Source organism: Meles meles, chromosome 4 (genome assembly GCF_922984935.1).
Source record: "Meles meles chromosome 4, mMelMel3.1 paternal haplotype, whole genome shotgun sequence".
NCBI classification, from domain to species: domain Eukaryota; kingdom Metazoa; phylum Chordata; class Mammalia; order Carnivora; family Mustelidae; genus Meles; species Meles meles.
Genome location: NC_060069.1, coordinates 40,166,665 through 40,190,134, shown reverse-complemented (window position 1 = coordinate 40,190,134; position 23,470 = coordinate 40,166,665). Strand labels below are relative to the sequence as shown.

Here is a 23,470-nt window from a genome sequence, read left to right as displayed (position 1 = left end):
GCTGTAAATAAACAAATAAAAAAATTTTTTTTTTTAGTTTTTATTTATTAATTTGAGAGAGAGTAACATGAGCAGGGTGGGGGGCAGAAGGAGAGGGAGAAGCAGACTCCCCACTGAGCAAGGAGCCCAAGGCAAGGTGGGGCTCTATCCCAGGAGTCTGGGATCATGACCCGAGCCAAAGGCAGATGCTTAACTGACTGAGCTACCTAGATGCCCCTGTTTTGGGTGATTTTTAAAAATAGATATCTGATAGGGATGCCTGAGTGGCTCAATCAGTTAAGCATCTGACTCTTGATTTTGGCTCAGGTCATGATCTCATGGGTCTTGAGATCTAGCCCCACAATGGGCTCCACATTCTGCCTGGAGTTGGCTTGGGAATTCTCTCTCTCTCCCTCCCTCCACTCCACCCCCACCATGCATGCGTGTGTGCTTTCTCTCTCTCTCTCAAATAAATAAATATTAAAAATAGATTTCTGATGAAGAACTTCTAAAACTCAACACACACAAAACAGATAATCATATCAAAAAATGGGCAGAAGATATGAACAGACACTTCTCCAACGAACACATACAAATGGCTATCAGACACATGAAAAAATGTTCATCATCACTAGCCATCAGGGAGATTCAAATTAAAACCACATTGAGATACCACCTGACACCAGTTAGAATGGCCAAAATTAGCAAGACAGGAAACAACGTGTGTTGGAGAGGATGTGGAGAAAGGGGAACCCTCTTACACTGTTGGTGGGAATGCAAGTTAGTGCAGCCACTTTGGAGAACAGTGTGGAGATTCTTGAAGAAATTAAGAATAGAGTTTCCCTATGACCCTGCAATTGCACTGCTGGGTATTTACCCCAAAGATACAGATGTAGTGAAAAGAAGGGCCATTTGTACCCCAATGTTTATTGCAGCAATGGCTACGGTTGCCAAACTGTGGAAAGAACCAAGATGCCCTTCAACGGATGAATGGATAAGGAAGATGTGGTACATATACACAATGGAGTATTATGCCTCCGTCAGAAAGGATGAATACCCAACTTTTGTAGCAACGTGACGGGACTGGAAGAGATTATGCTGAGCGAAGTAAGTCAAGCAGAGAGAGTCAAGTATCATATGGTCTCACTTATTTTTGGAGCATAACAAATAACATGGAGGACATGGGGAGATGGAGAGGAGAGGGAGTTGAGGGAAACTGGAAGGGGAGATGAACCATGAGAGACTATGGACTCTGAAAAACAACCAGAGGGTTTTGAAGGGGTGGGGGGGTGGGAGATTGAGGAACCAGGTGGTGGGTAATAGGGAGGGCACGTACTGCATGGAGCACTGGGTGTGATGTCAAAACAATGAACACTGTTATGCTGTAAATAAACAAATAAAAAAAAATAGATTTCTGATAGGAAACCCCTCTAAAATATTTAATCAGTATTTTATCAGTTATTTGTAACCTGATTAATGGGTTGCTGAAAAATTATCATTCTAAATTATCTTAAATAAATGTGAAATTATCTTGAAGGTACTAGTCAAAACCACTCAGCAATTCGAAGTATATTTACCTTAATAATCTACAAAAGCTCCGCCGATAACTCAGCCGCTGGCTAGCTGCAGCAACACTGGGAGGAAGTGGAGGCCGGGGTGGGAAGTAAGCTAGTGTTGCAGAAAAGAGTAAGCAGACGACTCCAAATTCTGGGGACAGTGGAGGAAAAAAAAAAAAAAGAATAAAATGTTAACCAGACAACATAGAAGTTCAATGTTTCAAGTATTTATTTATCTAACAAATCGTTAACTAAGATCTAGGCACAAAAAGATAAGCAAAATATAGTACCTAGCAAAATTAGTTGTCTTGTGAAAAAAAATAGATATTTAAAGATATAAATTTCAGCAGGTCATAGGTAAGAAGTTATACTACGGTATATTATGTAGATGAGAAGTTTGAGGAAGAAACAAATGTTATTCTCTGGAAAAAACGTGAGAAACCAACAATATTGTAGTATCAGATTTTGAAACGGATCTAAGATGATTGTCTAGTAAGTATGGTACTCAGAAAGAAAGTACGATTCAGAAACTATAGTAACAGGATAGGAGAAGGTTTACTTAATCAGTGACTGGATATTCCAAAACATATTTCCAAAGATAATCCAACAAATAATGGGATATTCCAAAACACCGTGTAGGACAGACTCAATTTACAGGCTGTATGGAGAATTTGAACAAAATAGGAAAGCATCCAAAAATAAGAAACCAAGAAACAGAAAGCAAAATTTAATGAATAAAAAGACTAGCTATTGTAAAATACTAAACAAATACAAATAAAATGAACATCCACAACCTTAATTTGGTACCATTAATAAGAAAAAGATCCTAGGAATCCTGATCATTCCCTCCAGAGTTCTGACACTTCTCAGTCCCAGCTTTTGTTGTATCCAATTTAGTAGAAAAGCATGACTCCCAAAAGAAAAGTTAGGAAACTTGGAGTGGAGACTGCCTATGCCATTAATTAACTTTTAATTTGAATGAATCCTTTATTCTTCGCTGTCAATAAAGGGATTGGACTGAGTGATTTCTAGTCTGCTCAGTTGGATATATTAATTATAATTCTAGGGCTATATTCTTAGCAAAAGGTATAATATTCCTATAAGACATTTAACCATAGATAATGTCTTTGTTCTTTGTCAGTCTGAGGAGCAATAAGAAGTTAATGAACTGTTTTAATTTACAGATCTTCTAATTAACTACAATGAATGAGCACCTTCCATATACTTATCAGCCATTTGTATTTCTTCTTCTGGGATTGCCTTGTTCGTACTCTCTCTACTGGCACTTTTGTAAACAGCTTCAGAGAGATAATTTGCCCAACACAGAACTCACATGGTTAAAGTGCACAATTCAGTGATTTTAGTATATTCACAGAATTGTGCAACCATCACCACAATAAATTTTAGGACTTTTTCATCCTCTCCCAAAAAACCTCTTGTACCTATTACCCACCTACCTATTACCCACCCCCCAACCCCAAAATCTCCCAGCCCTAAGCAACCACGCCTTAGTCTTTCAGTTGCCCTGGATTTGAGTATAATGGACATCTCACATAAATGGAATCACACGTGGTCTTTTTGACCTGCATCTTTCATTTAACATAATGTTTTCGAGGTTCAACCATGTTGGAGCATGTATCAATACTTTTATTCTTTTCTGTTGCCAAATCATATTCCATTTAATGGATAAAGCACATTTTTTAATCCACTTAAATTGACAGATATTTGGATTATTTCCACTTTTTGGCTATTACGAATGATGCTACTATGGACATTTGCATACAAATTTTTGCATGGATGTGTCTTTACTGCATTTGGGTATATACCTAGAAATGCAGCTGCTGGGTCATATGATAATATATGTTTAACACTTTGAAGAACCAAAGTGGTTATGTCATTTTACTTTCCTACTAGCAATATATGAAGATTCCAAGTTCTCCACTTGTTCACCAACATTTATTTCCCATTTTTTAAAAAAGATTTTTACTTTCTGAAAATGTATGTACCTGAGAGAGAGAAAGAGAGAGAGAGAGTGCGCACACATGAGTAGGGGGAGGGGAAGAGGGAGACAGAAAGGAAGAGAGAATCTCCAGCAGACTCTGCTCCCGTGCAGAACCCAGTGTAGGGCTCAATCATATAACCCTACGATCATGACCTGAGCTGAAACCAAGAGTCAGACGCTTAACTGACTGAGCCACCCAGCTGCCCCCTGAAAGATTTTATTTTCTTAAGTAATCTCTATACCCAGTGTGGGGCTTGACCTCATGACCGAGTTCAAGAGTCACATGTTCTACCAACCAAGCCAGCCAGGCAACTCATCCTATTTTATTGATGACAGCCATCCTACTGGATGTGAAGTGTATATCATTATGGTTTTAATTTGTATTTCCCCAATGACTAATGATGACAAGCATCTTTCATGGGCTTGTCGGCCATATGTATATCTTCTATGGAGAATTTTGAGTCCCTTGCCCATTTTCTAATATGATTATCTTTTTGTTGAGCTGTGAGAGGTCTTTCTATATTCTGGGTATAAGTCCTTTATCAGATACATGATTTGCACCTATTTTCTCCCATTCCCAAAGTGGGTTGTCTTTTCACTTGGTTGGTGGGTATCCTTTGATACACAAAAGTTTTTCATTTTGATGAAATCCAGTTTATCTGTTTTTTTTTCCTTTGGTCCCTTGTGCTTTTAAGATTTCACACCTAATCCAAGGTCACAAAGATTTACTCCTACGCTTTCTTCTAAGAATTTTTAGTTTTTGCTCTTATATTAGGATTATAATCCATTTTGCATTCATTTTTATGTATGATGTAAGGAAGGGGTTCAAATGGGTTCTTTTTCATATGGACATCTAATTATTCCAACAACATTTGTTGAAAATGCTATTCTTTCCCCATTGAATTGTCTTCTTACTCATTTCTTTTTAAGTTTAAGTTATCTCTACGCCCCATGTGGGGCTCAAACTCATGACACCAGGATCAAGATTTGCATGCTCTTCTAAGAGCCATCCAGGTGCCCTGAATTGTCTTGGTACTCTTATGAAAAGCTAGTTGACCATAAATGTAATGGTTCATTTTTCGGAATCTCACTTCTGTTCCACTGACTTATGTCTATCCTTATGCCAATACCCTGCTGTCTTAATTAGTGAAGCTGAGTTTGTAATACTGTCTTTTTTTTTTTTTAAAGATTTTATTTATTTAACAGAGACGGAGAGAGAGATCACAAGGAGGCAGAGAGGCACGAAGAGAGGGGGAAGCAGGCTCCTTGCAGAGCAGAGAACCCGATGCGGGACTCGATCCCAGGACCCTGAGACCATGACCTGAGCTGAAGGCAGAGGCTTAACCCACTGAGCCACCCAGGCGTCCCGTGAAGCTGAGTTTGTAGTGAGTTTTAAAATTGGGAAGTGTGAGTTCTCCTGCTTTGTTCTTTTTCAAGACTGTTCTGGCTATTCTGAGTCCTTTGCATTTCCATATAAATTTTGGGATCAGCTTATCAATTTCTGCAACAAAGGTAGATGGATTGTACTGAATGTAAAGATCAATTTGGGGAATAGTACCATATTCACAATATTAAACTTCTCCACTCACGAATATGGGATATTTCCATTTCTTATCTTTTGTAATTTCTTTCAACAGTGTTTCACAGTTTTCAGAAAGCAAGTTTTATATTTATTTTGTTAAAGTTATTCCTAAATATTGTATTCTTTTTGAGACTATTGTAAATTGAATTATCTTCCTAATTTCATGTTCGGATTGTTCATTGCTAATGTATAGAAAGGAATACAACACATTTTCTTGCACCTAAAATCTGTGTTTTTAGGATGAACTTATTCATTCTTGCTGAATTTGTTAGATCTGGTAGTTTTATAGTGGATTTCAGAGGATTTTCTATTCAATCAAGCTGTTTTCAACAGAAATCATCTTACTTCTTCTTTTGGAATCTATAGGCTTTTTCTCACTTAGTGACCCTGATTAGAACCTCCAACATAATGTTAACTACACAGGGCAAGAGTAGACATCCTTGTCTTATTCCTGATCACAGGGGAAATGCCTACAGTCTTTGACCATAAAATATTGTGGGTTTTTCATAGATCCTGTCTGTTAGGTTGAGGGAGCTCCTACTGACTAATTTGTTGAATGTTTTTATCTTGAGAGGGTGTTGGATTTGTCAAATGTTTCCCCCTCCCCCATTAAGATGTTCACACATTTTTTCTCCTTTATTCTATTGATACATAAGTTAGTTGAATCTTAAACGTTAAACCAACCTTGCATTCTAGAAATAAATCTCATTTGGCCATAGTATACAATCCTTTTTTAATATGTTATTAGAATTGGTTTGCCAGCATTTTGCTCAGGAGCTATGGGTCTGTAGTTTACTTTTCTTATGATGCCTTCTAAATAATTTAAAGAGTCATTAATCTTTTAATGTGGCAATTCTAGCAAAATGTTTTTAATGGAATGAAGGGTCATGGGACAATATCTCAGGAAAGCAGGTTGGCAAATATGAAAGCACTAAAGCAATAACTTGGAAGCTCTGAGTAGAGACTTCCGCTTCACTGGAACCATGAACCAGAAGGATGTACAGCATTAATACCTGCCCAATAGTGCCTAAAATCCAGTCATTTAAAAGACACTATTATTGTATAAGTTTTCAAAAAAAGAACAATGTGACCAAAATAAAGTTTAAAATTTATGTGACACTGCTTTCAGTTTTACTTATTTACATTTAAATTTCATTTTTTCTTTATTTTTTAAACAAAGAAAAACTTACTTTATTTTTTAAAGATTTTATTTTTAAGTCATCTCTATATCCCATGCGGGGCTTAAACTCACAACACCAAGATCAAGAGTTGCACACTCTACCAACTGAGTTCAGCAAGGTGTCCCTCAATTTTTTCTCTTTAAAAGGAGTTGCTGGGGGGCGCCTGGGTGGCTCAGTGGTTTAAGCTGCTGCCTTCAGCTCGGGTCATGATCTCGGGGTCCTGGGATCGAGTCCCGCGTCGGGCTCTCTGCTTGGCGGGGAGCCTGCTTCCTCCTCTCTCTCTCTCTCTGCCTGCCTCTCTCCCTACTTGTGATCTCTATCTGTCAAATAAATAAATAAAAAATCTTTAAAAAAAAAAAAAAAAGGAGTTGCTGGTGTGGGGGAATGTGGTTTAAAGGCTTTATATATGCCACAGCCTCTGCTTTTGCTTCATTCCTTCTAAAACATATTTTGAAATGTAAATCTCATTGTATAATTCTCTGGTGTAATTTTCTTCAGAGTGTGGCCTTTGCCTGCAATCTAGTGAATTTCAAACCCATCAGCTCTGCTTAGAACGCTTGTATGGTCTGGCTTACCTCTCTAGCTAATTATCTGTCACGACTCTCACCAAGCTGAAGCCACTGTGGGCTCTGAGTTGCTTGAATATGCCAGGCTCTCATCCCTTACAAGGCTTCTCCTCCATGGCTCCCTCTCTTTCTAGTATGTTCTTCCTCTGCCCGCTGTATTTGGCTAACTTTCTCTCATCCCTCAGGCTCCACCATAGATGCTGCATCTCCAGGAAGCTCTACTTGGCCTCCAAAATCTAAGTGAGCTTCCTCCTCCTGAGGTCTCAGAGCAAGTGTCAGCCTTTGGCTATGCACTTACCACCCTGTTTTACAACTGTTTTCCTGTCTGTTCCTTTGGGACACTGTAAGTTTTGTGAGAGCAGGAACCATGTCTACCTCAGTGCCTTGCACAGGGACAGATACATAGGAGGTCAAAACATATGTGTTCGATGAATAAGTGAATAAATTAATACAAAGTTCACCGTAATATGGTCTCGTATCTCTCCAGCCTCATTTTTGGCCACTTGTCATCTATACCCAAGCACACGTATTCACACTACTTCAGCTGTATGAAATTGTGTGCAGTTCTTTGGACATACTGAGCTCTCTCATACCGTATCTGCCCCTGAAGTGGCTATTTCTTCTATACAGAATGCCCTACCTCACTTGAACACTTGCTGAAGTCCTATGAAATTCTTAACTTTAATGATCACATCCTTGATGAAGCCTTCCATACCTCCTCGACTTTTCTCCAAACTCAGGCAAATTAGGTCTCTCCAACTCTGTATATCTATTTGTATTGCAACGGTCTTCTCAGTGATCTTACCAATTCCCAGTGCTTAGCACAGTGCTTAGTACATATATAAACTTACGAAGAGTTTTCTGAATGCAGAAGGAAATAAACAGGCATACAGGGTCGGGGAATGTGTAAGAGACTGTAATGTAAGTGTGGAGTAGGGCTTAACCCTAGAAATAAAGGGAAAGGACCAAGAAAATGTTTTGGAAGGGTCACTATCCTGTATTAATAGGCTAAACATAGAGAGGATAGGAAACGAAGGGAAGAGTAGACTGCGCATGACCAGGGTATACCAGGTCAGAGAGGAGTGGGGAAATTGCAAGAGAAAATGGGCTTAACGGCTACCAATAGATGGTTGACAAATATTTACTGTGAACCATGATATTTAGTTTTCTATTCTCATAAGATATCTAGAAAAGACACTAGACAATGTGTTCTACAGTGCTTAGCTGTAAACGGATGGGAAGAGTAAAATTAAGAAATAAACTTCCATGCAGCGATGATACATTTTAAACTTAATAACTTCCTGAAAAGGGTAAGTTTTAAAAAGGCATCTTCATATTCCATGACAAGAAAAGCACACACATGCATATGTACATTTTGGTCCTGTTAGTATTTCATAAGAAGTGATCTGGCATATAGGGTTGAGTAAAGAGGACTGGGATAAAGACAAAGTAGAGCGGGAAGAAAATACACTGCAAAATACCTGCATACAATACAGTCTCTATGAGATCTTTGATGTGGGTCCTGCTCGTCTCCGAAGCAAGAAGAGGCGACGTCCCATTGGGGGCTGGAACAACAAGCGGCCCCACTAAAAACGCACATGCTCCACCAAGATAGCTGAGCATGGATGCGATGGCTGTGGCAGTGGCCCGTTCGTCGGCAGAAAACCACGTCGTAGAGAGGAACGGAGCTGCATTCATCACCGTTGGGCCTGCCAATCCATTCAACAACTGTCCTCCGTGGATTAGTCTGGAATTTAAAAAATTGGAAGGCTGTGAAGCGGCTGAAGCAGACATTTCTATACAAGAAGAAGCTAGCCAAACTGCAGTTTAACTCTGGCATTAAGGACACATATCTGTAAAAAACAGGACACATCTGCAGGTAAAGCATGTCGACTCCCCGTGAGGGAGACCAAACACAGGAATAGTTACCCCTTATTCATTTCACAAATATTTACTGAAGCCTCTGACTTATGTCACACACCAAACCAAACACGCCAAATAACCTTGTTTCATTCGTTACAACAACCCTATGTGGTAGCTATTATTAGCTTTATTTGTTGAGATGTTAAAGTCTCTGTTTAGAAAGATTAAAGTACTTGCCCAAGTGCTAATGGGCAAAGTGGAGATTTGGACCCAGGTTGACTCCAATATCCCTATTCTTTCTACTAGACTGCCACTCATAAACAGACCTAGTAAGTGCCACCAGCCACTCACATAAATAATAAGGTTGAGCTCAGAATGTCTTAAAATAAAATGGTATTTTAAAAAGTACAATGAAATAGCATTCAGCCATAAAAGGAATGAATGAAATCTTACCATTTGCAATGACCTGGGTAGAGTTAGACAGTATTTTATGCTAAGTGAAATAAGTCAGTCAGAGAAAGACAAATACCATATGATATCACTCATATGTGGAATTTAAGAAACAAATGAGCAAAGGGAGGGGGAAAAAAGAGAGACTAACCAAGAAACAGACTTTTAGCTATAGAGAACAAACTGATGGTTACCAGAGGGGAGGAGGATGGAGGTGGGGGAAATATGCGATGGGGATTAAGGAGTGCACTTGTCATGATGAAAGAAATAATAATAAAATGAGATAAAACATTTCATGCCTACTCTGTGCCAAGTGATGGGAATTTTAAAAAGAATTAAAAAAAAGAAAACCATCATTATAATATCTTCTAGTAGAAAAGGATGTGGTTGAGGAATTGGAGTACTTGGATTCTGGTCCGGTTCTGCAACTAACTAGTTGAATGGTTCTGGGCACTATATCTTTGTGGGTTTCCATTTCTTCTCCCGCAAAATGAGATATGTCTAAATTCAATACCTACTTATTGAGTATCTGTTAGGTTAAACTACTGTTAATTCCAGGAGCACTGCATTCCTTCCAGTCCTAATACTCTGTGGCTTTAATTGCAGGAGTTAGTAAAGAGTAGTTTCTTGCTTCTATTCCAGTAGTTCTCTTGCTCATCTCTTCTCAGTACTCTATTTAGTGCTCTATCCTGTTCCTTGCCAACCAAACCCTCTTCTCCCATTGTTCCCTCCACCTCCAACATACACATTCTCACTCAAGAGTACCCTGAAGGGGAAGAGAAACCAGAAGTCCAAAAAGCATACCCAAGAAAGGGAGGTAAGTCAACCTCTCCTTGGAGGCAGAGGAAAGGGAAGGAACGGTGTATGTGACACATAAGTGTCACTACTTCCCCCCCATTTTGCTATTCGATTACCATGAGGTCAAACCCCCCCCACCTTTTAAATAACTGCCACCTTAAGAGACTCAGAAAAAGTTATTTAAACAGGCATATGGGGAGAGGTATGGCCCTACTGCAGAGGCGTAAGTGAGTGGGAAGTGAAATATGTGAATTAGGGCTGCTCAAATCTTTGTAAATGTTGGAAAACCTATTGTGAAGGCAAAAAGAGCTCCAAGAATCATTAATACTACTAAATTAAGACTGAAGACATTTCAAAATCTCCTTGTGAAAGAGGAACTATTTTCTAGATGACAAAAACAATTTAAGCTGTTTATGAAACCAAATTCCTACTCCAAATACCAGTAGATCCCAAGCTGTAACAGAACATTTCATCACAGAAATACTCTTCCATTTCCACTGAGGGGTTTTACTCTTGATTTGTGATGGCACAACAGACTGCATGATGGCATGTAGAGTAACTGCTTTGATATTTAATACCTTTAGTGAGGTGTTCCTGAAAGACTCATCTCATCTAGGAGGAGAAGCGCTGGAATGAGTAAATTTTATTATGCCTAAAAATGTTAAGAGTAGAGAGTGAACACAGAAGAAACAAACTATTAACAAAACAAAACACGATAAAACATTATGAATCCTGAGAGGACTGAGGCATAAAATTCAAACTGTTGCTGTGGCTTAACATGTGTTACCTCTCAGTGGAATCACAAGTAGGTTTTTTTTTTTTTTTTTAAGATTTTGTTTATTTATTAGAGAGAGAGAGAGAGAGAGCGCGTGCACCAGCAGGGAGGCTGGCAGGCAGAGGGAGAAGCAGGCTCCATGCTGAGCAAGGAGCCTCATGAGGTAGTACTCGATCCCAGGACCCTGGGATCATGACCTGAGCTGAAGGAAGACGCTCAACCAACTAAGCCACCCATGCACCCCGAAGAGACTATTTTTTAAGCAGCAAATGTGAGTCACAGAATGTGTGAGCTTGTGATAAAAATAGTATCTGAAGCAAGTATATAAGCACTAGGGACATTTCAGATGGGTTCTAAGTCCACAAGATCACTGAACTTGGGCGGCCAACCTAAAACATTAATTACCATAGTGAAGTCAGCTTGTGAATTAAAACATGCTGATTTCCTATTTAAAATTATTCTAATGATTGTGTGCATTTTATATTAAAAGTCATCATGCACAAACACAATGCTCACAAGTGAACTCAGTAGTGGAACTGGACCCATAGGATCTTGGGGTTCCCCTCTGAATTCATGGGAAACCTGGCAGGGAAACCCAGTCCCTGCTCTTCCCAGCATCTTTACATTTTCCAGATAGCCTTGCTCTTTCTCATACTTGTATTCTAGAGTCCCTCAGGGTGTGGCAGTTATTAGCATAACTAGTTATAAGAACTACTGTCCTGCTATATCAAGATTTTCACGTTTGACTGACCCTGTTTTCTGTTACCTACCGTTAACTTACTCTATTTTATGAAATTAGTTTGTAAAAATATATTTAAAAATAAAATTCAGTTTTATATCTAAAATCTAGTTTTCTCATGTAATGGTAATACAAAATTAGAGGGTTTTTTTTTCTGGGAAAAAAAAAAGGCAGTCATAAGACTAAAATCATATAAATATTACAATAAACTCTTTGTAATGACAATAAAAGAAATGGAATAATTATAAATGGTTCAATACAAGCTGTGTTATTTAACTTATTTGGCAAACATGTACTAAGTACGTGTATTGGGTAGGCATTGTGATAGACGTAAGCATATGGGAATATAAAATTAAAGCCCTTACCCTTAAAGTCCTTACGGGTAGTTTAACCATCACCTATCAGCATGTACGGGGAATATAAAGAAAAATAAGGCAATAATTAGTCCTGCCCTTAATGCCGTAGAGCCAGTGATAAGAGTACTAATGGACTTCTGGCTCTGATCTACAACACTGTCGCATATACGCACGGGGACGTGAAGGTCTGGCAGCAAGCTTTCCTTTCTTCCAAATAGCTGCCCCTTGGCAAATCCTTGAGCCTGGGGAGTACACACCAGGAATGCAGGCTACTCGTAGAAGAGACCTGAGAAAAAGGCCTATTGCAGGGACATCCAAAGTCCTGTGTAGCTAGAACATGATGAGCAGGGTGGGGCACATCTCCTTGGCCCTACACATTCCTCAGCACATAGGAAACAGTAAAGCTGAAGGAAAGCCAGAGTGGGATACTCTCAGGCATGAGTCCAGGACAAGGACCCTTTGGCAGTATTGGCAAGAGCAATAGTGGGAATATGGAACAAGGGATGGTTTGGAAGACTGTTCTTAGCCATACAACAGATATGGCTAGGTGAATGACTGCATATTGGGAAGGCATCCATAACTCCATAAAAAGGTAAAGTAAGTAGTTGAATATAGATCAGAAGCTAAACAAAGAGGTATGAACTAAGCAATATATTGGGGTTGGGGAAAAAAACACTGGAAAATAGCAATTTTTTTAAATAGAGGAAGAGGAGCTTAGAAAGACAGCTGAGAAGGAGCAATTACAGAGACAAAAATGAATGAATGAATGAATGAGCAAAGACTGGTACCACAGCAGAGAGAAGGGTTTTGAGGAGAGGAGAGTGAATGGCTGATAGTGTCAAGTCATATAGAAAGATCATCTGGTAACTAAAATGTAACCACTGGATTCGGCAACAAGGAGGGTCATTCCTGATTTGAGTAGAAGCAGTTTCAGCAGAATTCTGAAGATGAAGTTAAGACTCGTGAGGAACTGGAAATTGGGATTTAGACTATATTAGTAGTTAGAAACAGATGCTAGAACAAAAATTAGGTATATAAGCTTGGCAGTGTGACAAGAAAAAACACCCAGTCTAAACGAATTGCCTGGATCAAAAAGTGTTGCCTTCACATACTGAAAGTTAAATACCACTCACTGTGATTGTCCTAATGCTTTCTTAGTGCTGGAAAGAAGCTGGCTTTCAGAAATTAACACCTATAATCTGGGCTGACTGTCAAGAAGAGTGATTCACATCTTCAGTAAAAGGAAGTAGATCCCATAACTTAATGTCAGTTTTTCTTCATCATCATTATATGTTTCAGTTTTGTTTTGCAAGTAAAAGTTCACTGCAGATAAGGGAAATGGCTTCTAAATTCACCAGTGTCTCACAAAGTGTGGATGCTCTCTAGTGCCTAGAACACAGACTGATTCAAGCAAAGCGGCGTTGCTGAAATACACAACTAACGCTATAAAACTGTCAAGTTACCAACAAAACAAAACAACTCTCAGTTACCTAAACACATACATCAGCTTCATTTACAAATTTTATTTTATTTATTTTTAAAAAGATTTTCTTTGAGAGAGAAAGTGAGAGAATGAGCAGGGGGGAGGAACTAAGGTGGGGGGATGCAGACTTCCTGCCCAGCAAGAAGCCCAACACAGGGCTCGATCCCAGGACCCTGGGATCAAGACTGGAGCTGAAGGGAGACGTTTAACGGAGCCACCCAGGTGCCCCCATTTATAAATTTTAAAAAGCCTAAATTCAGTGATACAAAAACCAAGGTCATTAATAAATATTCTAGAAATAAAGCTTTTTAAAAAACAACAAACAAACCAACATTGAGGATGGTCCAAGCATGGCCAGAGCTTTATTCCCATCTCGAGCCAGTGGAGCCGGGAAGGGTGGGCAGCAGTTAGGAACAAAGGCAGCCCCTGGGCAGTAAGCCCTGCTGCAGAAAGGAGGCTCTCTGGAAAGTGGACTTGTTAACTCCAGGGCTCTAACTCCTGCTTCAAGCCTGATGATGGCCAGTACATGTTCACAGTAAGGGGACTGCAAATCTCCAACTTTGCAGGCCAAGCTGTGACAGATCTGCCAGGGGGCCAGTGTGCTGCCCTCTTTCTCCATCCCAGCCTCCTCTCCTTGCGTCCTTGATTGACTCCCTCTCTCCTTTGCCCTCCGATCTTTCCCCCTTTTCATTTTTAACTCCAACCTAGCTTCTCCCTACTTCTGTGTTTGTTCCATCCCCACAGGCCAGGTGGGAAAATGGGCAAGAGGGTAATTTCCCGAGCAGGCTGAGAGGACAGTAAAGACCTGAAGCTTCTCCGTAGCCGAGATGGGAGACCCAGTGCTGCCCACTAGCACTGTGGGGTGGGGGTGCGGGGTTGTTAGCCTTCCACAGGCCTGGCAGGAGGAGGGGAGAGGAGGGGATGGGGACTGGACATGACGGACTGATGGAAGCTTCATGGAGTCCTGCCCTCCCTGTGCCCCTTCACCTTCAGCCCTCAGTTAGTACCCTGCCCCTCGCTCCCACTCCAATGGCTGAGGCCTCAGCCGTGTGTGGTATGGCATTTGGGCACAGCTGTATTCCATTTCATATCATTCAATATACTATCACTTTTCAAACAAATGCCAATAGCTAAAGTTCACACTGAAGATCTACAGTTCATGGTTTTCTAATGTACTTGACATTTCAGTTTGTATTTAATGATATTCCGGTATCCTAACCTTTTGCTTTCTGACATCCTGGAACAAATACCTATGATTCCTCAACTATTTTCTACTTGGAATAGGTTTTAGAATTATAATTTTTATAGCTGGAAGAGACATCAAACCTCACCTAGATAACCCACCTCTGCATTTTATAGTTATGAAAATTGAGTTCAAGAAAGGTTAATATTACATTTAAAATCACACTTGTACTTTTATAACTTTCTTTTCTCCAAAAAGTAAGGGCGGAGAGGGGGAGCTCCAAAGTCATGTAACTTAGCTAATGTCTATGCCAGGACTGGAAATCAAAATCAGGGCTTATTTAATTGGTTTACAAATCTCTCTACTCTTCCAACATGGTCTCATTCTGAAGGTTCTCTGTTGATAGTATAAATAAAAATCATTGACTGTTAAGATAACTCAAGGTTCACAGATCCAGAGGCATGCAAGTAGCTGGAATATTGTGATTCTGTACATAGACCTACTTTAGAAACCTTTAGTTTATTATGACTAGCATTGGTGACATTAGAAAATTGGTTTAGAAACTGAGCAGATACTTCCTCACTGTAAGTCCGGCATTCTTAACTTAAATTCTACGTATTTTTAACTCGAAGTAATTTGGAATCCAAAAAAATACTTACCTCTAAGATTCAATATGCCAATGGTTCACAAACTTTCTCCCAATTCCTCATTATCCTGCATCAGAATAAACTGGTATGTTACACCATTTCCTGGGTATTGAAAATGGCAGAGTGCTAGAAATAGTTTTCCTTTATTTAGTCCAAGAAAATATAGGGCAAAAAAAGGGTCAGAGATACTATGAATTAATTATAGGAAAAAGAAAGGAAGGAAGAAACAGAGATAGTAGTAGAAAGGAAGAAGCCTTTTAGGGACTGTTGCTATAGTCTGTTTTCTTTAAGAAACTTGATTTCACTTTTGTATCCTTTAATAATTTGGGCTAATTATGATTTGACTAGAAATATCTGTTCAATGTCTACTATGGCCAAGGAAACTATAGCTAGACACTAAAGGGAATATAAAGATGAATATTATAGTCTTGGCCCTAAATAAACTCATAATAACATCAAGTACCAGTTACAGAGAGCACATAAAAAAACACAGTGAAGAGTATTAGATTAGGTATCAGAAAACGCAGTTTCTAGTCTGAGCTAAATTTATTAACTGTGTAATCTTTGGTGAATTGCTTATTCTCTTGCTGTTTCAATTTCTCCAAAGGTACTTTATGTCACAGGGTTTTTATTAAGGCCAAACGCAATCATCTCTTGGCCAGGAAGAGGGGAAAAAATAGATGTCTACCTCCCCCCATTTTGTCTCATAGGTTTTTTGTCTTATAACTTTTATTTTGTCCTTTTAGTTTAAAAATATATATACTCATACTAGAAAAATGCATACAGAAAATAGCCATAAATTCAATTATTCAATTAAATAGCCCAACCACTACTAATGTATTTTTTTACTTTTTTTCCAATGCATATTGAGAGATGCATGTTTGCCTGTTTTATGATTATTTTCCTAAACATAGGTAACTGGATACCATATTGAATATACAGTTCTATGCACTAAATTATTTTAACTTTATAGCCTGTCATAAGCATTTTTCTCGTTAAAGATTCTTTATAATCATAATTGTTATGGCTCTGTGACAGTCTACTATATAAATGTATAAAAACTCATTCAACCACTTTCCTAAAGTTTGCTATTTATTGGCTAATATAATAATGCTGCTGTGATAATCTTTCTAACATAAATATTTGCTATGTTCCAGATTACTTCTTTAGGGTCAAAGGATATTAACATTTTAGGCTTTAGGAAACCTACTCTCACATTGTTTTCAGAAGGATTTGTAGTAATTTCTATTCCTGTCAATGATCGACAGTGCCTGTCTCACCAGCACTATACACAAACACGTGCACTCAAAAACTTGGCATTTAGTTTTCTATTGCTTTTATAATAAATTATCACAGAACTAATGGCTTTAAAACAACACAAATTTATTATCTTACAGTTCTGTAAACCAGAACTCACTGAGCCAAAATCAAAGTGTCAGCATGGCTGTGTTCCTTTCTAGAGGCTCTAGAAGAATCCACGTCCTTGCCTTTTTCTAATTTCTAGGGGCCACCTGCAAACCTTGTTCATCGTTCTCTTCCTCCCCTTCCTGTCTTCAAAGCTGGCAAGAGATTTGAGTCCTGGCACGCCGCATCTCTCTGATTTCCTCTTCTGTTTCTCTTTTAAGGACTTTTGTGATTACACTGGGACCACCTGGATAAACCAGGATAATCTCCTTAAGGTCAGCCGATTAGCAAGTTTTTGTTTTTTTTGCTGATTAGCAAGTTTAATTCCACCTGCAACCAAAGTTTTCCCTCATCATGTAATGTCACAAATTTACAGGTTCCAGAGATTAGGACATGGATATCCTTTGGTGATGGGAGCATTCTTCTGCCTACCACACTTGAGAAGGCCAAAATGTATCTCCTTGTTTTAATTTGTATTTCTCCTTTGGTTACTGGTCTTCTTTCCTATTGGTGTACTGCAATTTTTCTCTTTTTGAATGAATGCTTTATATATTTATCTACATTATCTATCTGAGTTTTAATTGGATACATGGCTACTGAGCTACATTTGCAGCCTCTTACAGACAGTGTGGCCATGTGACTATGTCTGCACAAGTGGATTTGAGGACAGATGACATATACAACTTCTTAGTCATCTCCGAACGATGTAGTCATTGCCCTAGACATTCACCTTCCCCTTCCTGTGGGCTAGAATGAGAGTAGGATTATGAGCCAGCTTTGACCACTTGGACAAGGAATCACCCTATGAGATGTTAAAGCAACAACAGAAAAGAAACTTGGGTCCTTGGAGGGTCTTGTGGAACAGAGCTGCCCTGCCTATAAGCAATCCACTATCTTCTAGGCTTTTTTCAGAGAAAAATAAACTTCTTTCTCATTGAGCCTGTGTATCTTTGTAGCTTCATTACATAGCTTAACCTATACCTTACTAATATATGGGCTGTCAATCAATGTTGATTGTTGAATTATGAATTTAAAGGATGAAATCTGGGAACCAACATTTGTTATTTATGTCTACTATACCCGGTTTTCCATTCACTTTCCTAAATTACTTATATAGTTTTATATTATTTTATCCATTATCTATCATACTTGCAACACATTTTTCCCAGTCTGCGTTTTGACTTTGATTTGTTTTGAAGCCTAAAGGTTCAAATATTTATGGAGTCAAACCTATCAGCTTTTCCCTCTGTGATGTCTTTCATTATTTTTATGCTGGGAAAAAAGTATTCTCTTTAAGGATAAGATTAATTTTCTCTTATATGGTCTCATTTTAAAATACACAGCTCATCAATCCATCTGGAATACATTTTGATGTAAGGCAACCAAATAGCTAACTGACTTTCCCAAACACATATTAGATAAACTATTTAATAAAATATGATTTAACAATCCTAACTTGCGTGTTTTTAATTACATTAAATTATTATCAACGTCTACTTCTAGCCTATTTTGTATGATGATTTTGATGCAGATAAAATAAGGTTTTAATTGTTTGTTCCTTTTGGTATTAAGAGAAAATAATCTAGAGCAAATCTTTGTTCGGGAGAAAAAGAGATTTGCGATAGACTTTGAATGTATTCTTCCTAACTTTCAACTCCACCTACTACGAAAACCCTATCAACATGTGTGATTATAATTATGTTCAGTAGGGAAGGAGAGGGGTATGATCAGGGAGGGACCCATGGGGAGTTCCAGAATTCTAAATTGGGTAATGGGTACATGTTTGCCTGCTTTATGATTATTTTCCTGAAGTATACGTATATGTTTATGTACTTTCTATATGAATATAATATTTAATCTAAACAAAGTAAATAAAAACATTCATATAGCTACTGTATGGGCCCTTGGAAGAAATGTCTCAGAAATAACTATATCCTAAGGATAACCAAAAAGGGAAAAAAGTATTTTCTATACCTTTCTACTCCCTTTTTTCACCCTGTTTAATGCTAATCAAGATGAGTTCTCCCCCCTCAACCAATCTTTCTCATGTGAAGCCCATATTACCACCATGCAGAAATAGTTGTGAAACTTGACCCCTGATATTTAAGAGTCAAATTAGGGCAAATAAAATTATTGAATAAAGGCTAAATCTTAATCTTGCTTTAAGACATTAAGTATATTATATGATTATACTGTAGGATGGGCAAGCACAATGCAATTTGCTTAATCAGTTACCATTGAAAGTTAGGATGTCAGTACTTAGGGCAGTAGTTCTCCAACTTAAACAAGCATAAAATTAACTAAAGGAGCTTGTTAAGATTGTTGATTCTGGGGATTCATTCCAGAGACTACATGAGTGGAACTGTGGGGCGGGGGGGGGGGGGGGGGGGTTCCAGGATCTGTATTTTTAGTAAGTAGGTAGTGTGCAGACCATACTTTCAAAAAACACTGACCTAGGAAAATCTGAATCTTAATGTATTTTACAAAGAAGAGTCTTAGTTTTGAAATCTACCAACTATTCACTTTTACATCATAAGCTTTCTATTTCTATACTGGGGAAATCTGCGTATAACCCTTGCCTTTCTTTCGCTTGTTCTCATTACTGAAACTCTCACATGATCATTTTAGTTTCACTTATCTAATGTCTTCAGTCAAAAAGGTAATATATGCACATGGTAAAAATATTACCAAGAGTAGGAAAGAGTACAAAATAAAAAGTAAATTTCCTTTCCACCCCAGACTTCTAGTTCCCCAGACCACAGAAACAACTAATGGTAATGGTTTTTTTCAGAAACAGTCCTTGCCATATAATGGCACATACATAGATCTCTCCTACTTTTTTTTCCTAAATAGGAACATTTTCAACATAACATGTTACATTATATGTAAACTGCCTTCTTATAAAACCGGACAATATATCTTGGAGATATTTCCATTCAGCATGTACAGAACTTTTACTTCCTTTTCATAGCTGCATACTATTTCACTGTACATTTTGCCATGACCAGCCCTCTATTGAAGACACTGGCTTTCTTCCTTTTTTTTTTTTTTTAAGTTTATTTATTTATCTGAGAGAAAGAAAGAAAGAGAGAATGGGAATGGGGGGGAAGGGTCGAGGGAGAGGGAGAGAGAATCTTCAAGCAGACTCCCCACTGAATGCAGAGCCTGCCATAGGGCTCCATCTAAGGACCCATGGGATCACTAACTGAGCCGAAATCAAGAGTCAGATGCTTAACCAACTGAGCCATCCAGGCGTCCCAAAGACACTGGCCTTCTGATAATAGCCTTTTACTATCACAAGCAAGGCTGCACAAACATGGTTATCCCTGCAAACTGGTAGAACTTCATATATGGGCTAATCTCCTAAAAGTGCAAATACTGGGTTAAAGGACACTGCATTTTGAATCTAATAAATACTGCCAAATTGTCCTCCAAATAGGAATGCCCCAAACTACTCACACATCAGTGGGCCTGTTTTTTCCTACCCCAAGCAACATATGTTATCACACTTTCTTATCTTTGCCAATAAACAGACATCTACATGCTATTTTCATTTTCATTTCTTTAATTATGACAGAGTTGAGCATATTTCCCTAAGTTTATGACATATGTATTTTAATTTCTGTAATTACTTGCTCATATCTGTCACTCATTTTCCTAAGTTGCTTTTTTTAATTGATTTGAAGAAATTCTTTTAAACTAAGGAAATTACCCATTTGTTTTATTGCTGCAAATATTTCCCAGCTTTTAACTTGTCTTTTGGTTTGTTTTATAGTATATTTAATCATGCAGATATTCTAAATTTTTATTTAGTTAAATGTATGAAGTCTTTCTTTAATGGCTTCTGGGACTTGTCTTTTAGTAGGAAGGTCTTCCTCATTCTAAGTTTATTAAAAAATAGCCTTATTACCTAACACTTTAATTGTTCATTTTTCACATTTAAATTTTTGATCCAGCTGGAACTTACTTAAGTGCTAAGAAGAGATTTAAGGTTTTTCTTCATTTTTTTTTTGTCCCCAGATAGCTAAGCAATTATCATAAAACCATTGATTAAACAATCTTTTCTGGTATGGTCATTTTTAAAATTAATTAATTAATTAAAAAAGATTTTATTTCAGGAGTTCTACACCCAACATGGGGCTCAAATGCACAACCATGAGATGAAGAGTTGCATGCTCCACTGACTGCACTGGCCAGGCGCCCCTGGTATGGTTGGTCATTTTAAATGTAATTTTGTCAGCTGCAAGCTTTTCACAGTGGAATATATCTCTTAAAAAAAAAAAATCTATGTTTACTATAACCATCCTATTTAACTATATAACACATTAGTAAATGTTATCTATTATTTACATTAATGAAAATTACACCTAATTAGAAGATAACATGGCATGTGTTACAGGGATCACTAGATACATCTACAATTAAAAGCAGATAAAACTAACTGCAAGTTCACCTTCCAGAAATCTTTAAATGGTTTACCGGACATGCAATATCATACTTCATGCTACAGAGCCATGTCATCCAGTGCTATACAGCAATGCCATCTGAAATACTTTTGGTATGATTTGTTTCTAGATCATATTAGAAATGCTTTATATTCCATTAGTCTAAGTTCCTGATTCATCCATGATGTTACTAGAAGCAGAAAATAATTTTCTTGGGGCACCTGGGTGGCTCAGTTGGTTAAGCAGCTGCCTTTGGCTCAGGTCATGATCCCAGGGTCCTGGGTTCCAGCACCGCATAGGCCTCCCTGCTTTTCCCTCTCCCTCTGCCTGCTGCCCCCACTATTTGTGGGCTCTCTCTCTGTGTCAAATAAATAAAAATCTTAAAAGAAAAGAAAAGAAAAGAATTTTCCTGAATTTTTATTGGTACTATGCAGGTAAAAGAAATCCGACACCATCCATGCAGTGATAGAACACCATTAGGAGGTGATGAAAAGAGTCTTGGTTGAGGAAAGAGCCTGTCAGAAGCTGCTTTTCTCACGTCTGGAGACCTACTGAAGCTAAAATACAGGAATCCAAGGGTGCAGGGACACTATTCCAGAAGGCTGGGTCTGAGGCTCAAAAAGTGCCAAGCAAAACAGGGGCACAAAAACCCAGATAGCCAAATACTTTTCAATGCTGGCCAAATGGATGTTACAGGTCTTTACCCCTTCCCGCTGAGTATCAGATGGAGATGGAAGCTTAAAAGTGGTGATCTATTACCTGCTAGTCAAAACCACAGATTTTAATTGTAGCATTTTCATTTTAACAGCTGCGTATGCATTGTTAATACCACTGCTTAAAAGAAATACTGCATGGACATAAAACGAAGCCTCATTTTAAAGGGATAATATTCCTACATTCTTTACAGATGAACACACAAGGATTGAAAATTCAATTTATATCCTCTTTTTATCAAAGATTCAATCTCTCTGAACTCTTTATTTTAGTAATTCTCTTTCATCTCCTCTATCTTTGTTTACATTTCTTTATGAGCTCTATTTCTTTTCCATATCACCTTCTTCACCAAGATGGAGACTCAATTCTTTAGTACTGTTGGAGTTTTATATCTGGAAAGGATATAAAGGGAAATAAGACTAGACAGAACAGTATAGATGGCTCAAAACAGAAGAAGAGCTAATAAAAACATTAATGGGCTTATTAAAGGAATGCATTATTAAAGTTAAGCTTACTGAAATTTGTATTTTAAAACTGGTTGCCATATGTTTGAAAAATTAAGAACATCTCCAACACAATAATGAAACTTACCTGCTAAAACCTCACTCAGAAGGCTAGGAGATGAAGACTAGCTTTCCAGAAACTCATCATCTCTCACTTGATTTATTGCACTGGCTCCCCAACTGGTCTTCTTACTCCTGCCCTTGACCTCCAGCTTCAATCTGTTCTCTACAAAGTAGCTTGTGACCAGGGTTCTTCTCAGCTCAAAATCACCAGTGGTTTCCTAGCTCAGAAATAGCTAAGGTCTTCACGGATCTTGTCTCACACTCCCACCACCACCCCATAACTGTGCTGATCTCATTTCCTATCACCCTTCCCACGAAGCCTCTCATGTCTCACTTGGCTCCAGGAGCACCAGCCTGCCTTCCAGGAGAGCTCTTTCCTTCCAGCACTTTACATTTGCTGTTCTGTCTGGAATGCTTGGCCCCCAGATAATGCATGGTCCACTCCTCTGGGTTGTTACCCCCGAAAGTTATCTTCCCAGTAAGGTGTTTTTCTGTTTTGGTTGGTTGGTTTGTTTGTTTTTGGCCATTCTTTCTGAAATTTCACCATCCTTCCTCTGACATTTCAGATCTTTCTTATTTTATTTTTTCCTCCATAACACAGTACATATTTTATTTATTTATCTAGTTTAGTGCAAGTCTCCCCAACCAGAATGTAAACTCCAAGAAGCAAGGATCTGTCTTTGGTATTCTCTGCTGTGTTCCCTATGTCCAGAAGAGAGCTTGGCACACAGTAGGAGCTCAGTGAATTTTGTTGAGCAAGTGAACTGATAAATGAATAAACAGAAAATGATTCCAGTCTGGGCTCTCACTTCTTTCCTGGTCTCCTCCTAGCTACCTCCACCTTCTGTAATCAATCCCACATACCTCAAATCAGTAGTTTACCCAACACAGGTTAGATCCTTTTGCTGCTATGAGCCACTTAAAGATTAAGTGGCTCACAACTACCCTGTGAGGAAAACACAACTCTACATCAAGATACACGTATAAGGGCGCCTGGGTGGCTCAGTGGGTTAAGCCGCTGCCTTCGGCTCAGGTCATGATCTCAGGGTCCTGGGATCGAGTCCCGCATCGGGCTCTCTGCTCAGCAGGGAGCCTGCTTCCCTCTCTCTCTCTCTGCCTGCCTCTCTATCTACTTATGATCTCTCCCTGTCAAATAAATAAATAAAATATTAAAAAAAAGA

The 23,470-nt window shown here is 38.5% G+C and overlaps 1 protein-coding gene across 1 annotated transcript in view; it reads right to left on the bottom strand.

Moving 5' to 3' along the window:
• SLC49A4 (solute carrier family 49 member 4) overlaps positions 1-23,470 on the bottom strand; it is an 81,778-nt gene that overhangs the window by 48,919 nt on the left and 9,389 nt on the right. Inside the window, exons 3-4 of the mRNA XM_046001621.1 lie at positions 8,348-8,613; positions 1,557-1,686 (exon numbers count right to left, since the gene is read on the bottom strand). Coding sequence (XP_045857577.1) covers positions 1,557-1,686; positions 8,348-8,613 — 396 coding nt within the window. The remainder of the gene's footprint in view (positions 1-1,556; positions 1,687-8,347; positions 8,614-23,470) is intronic.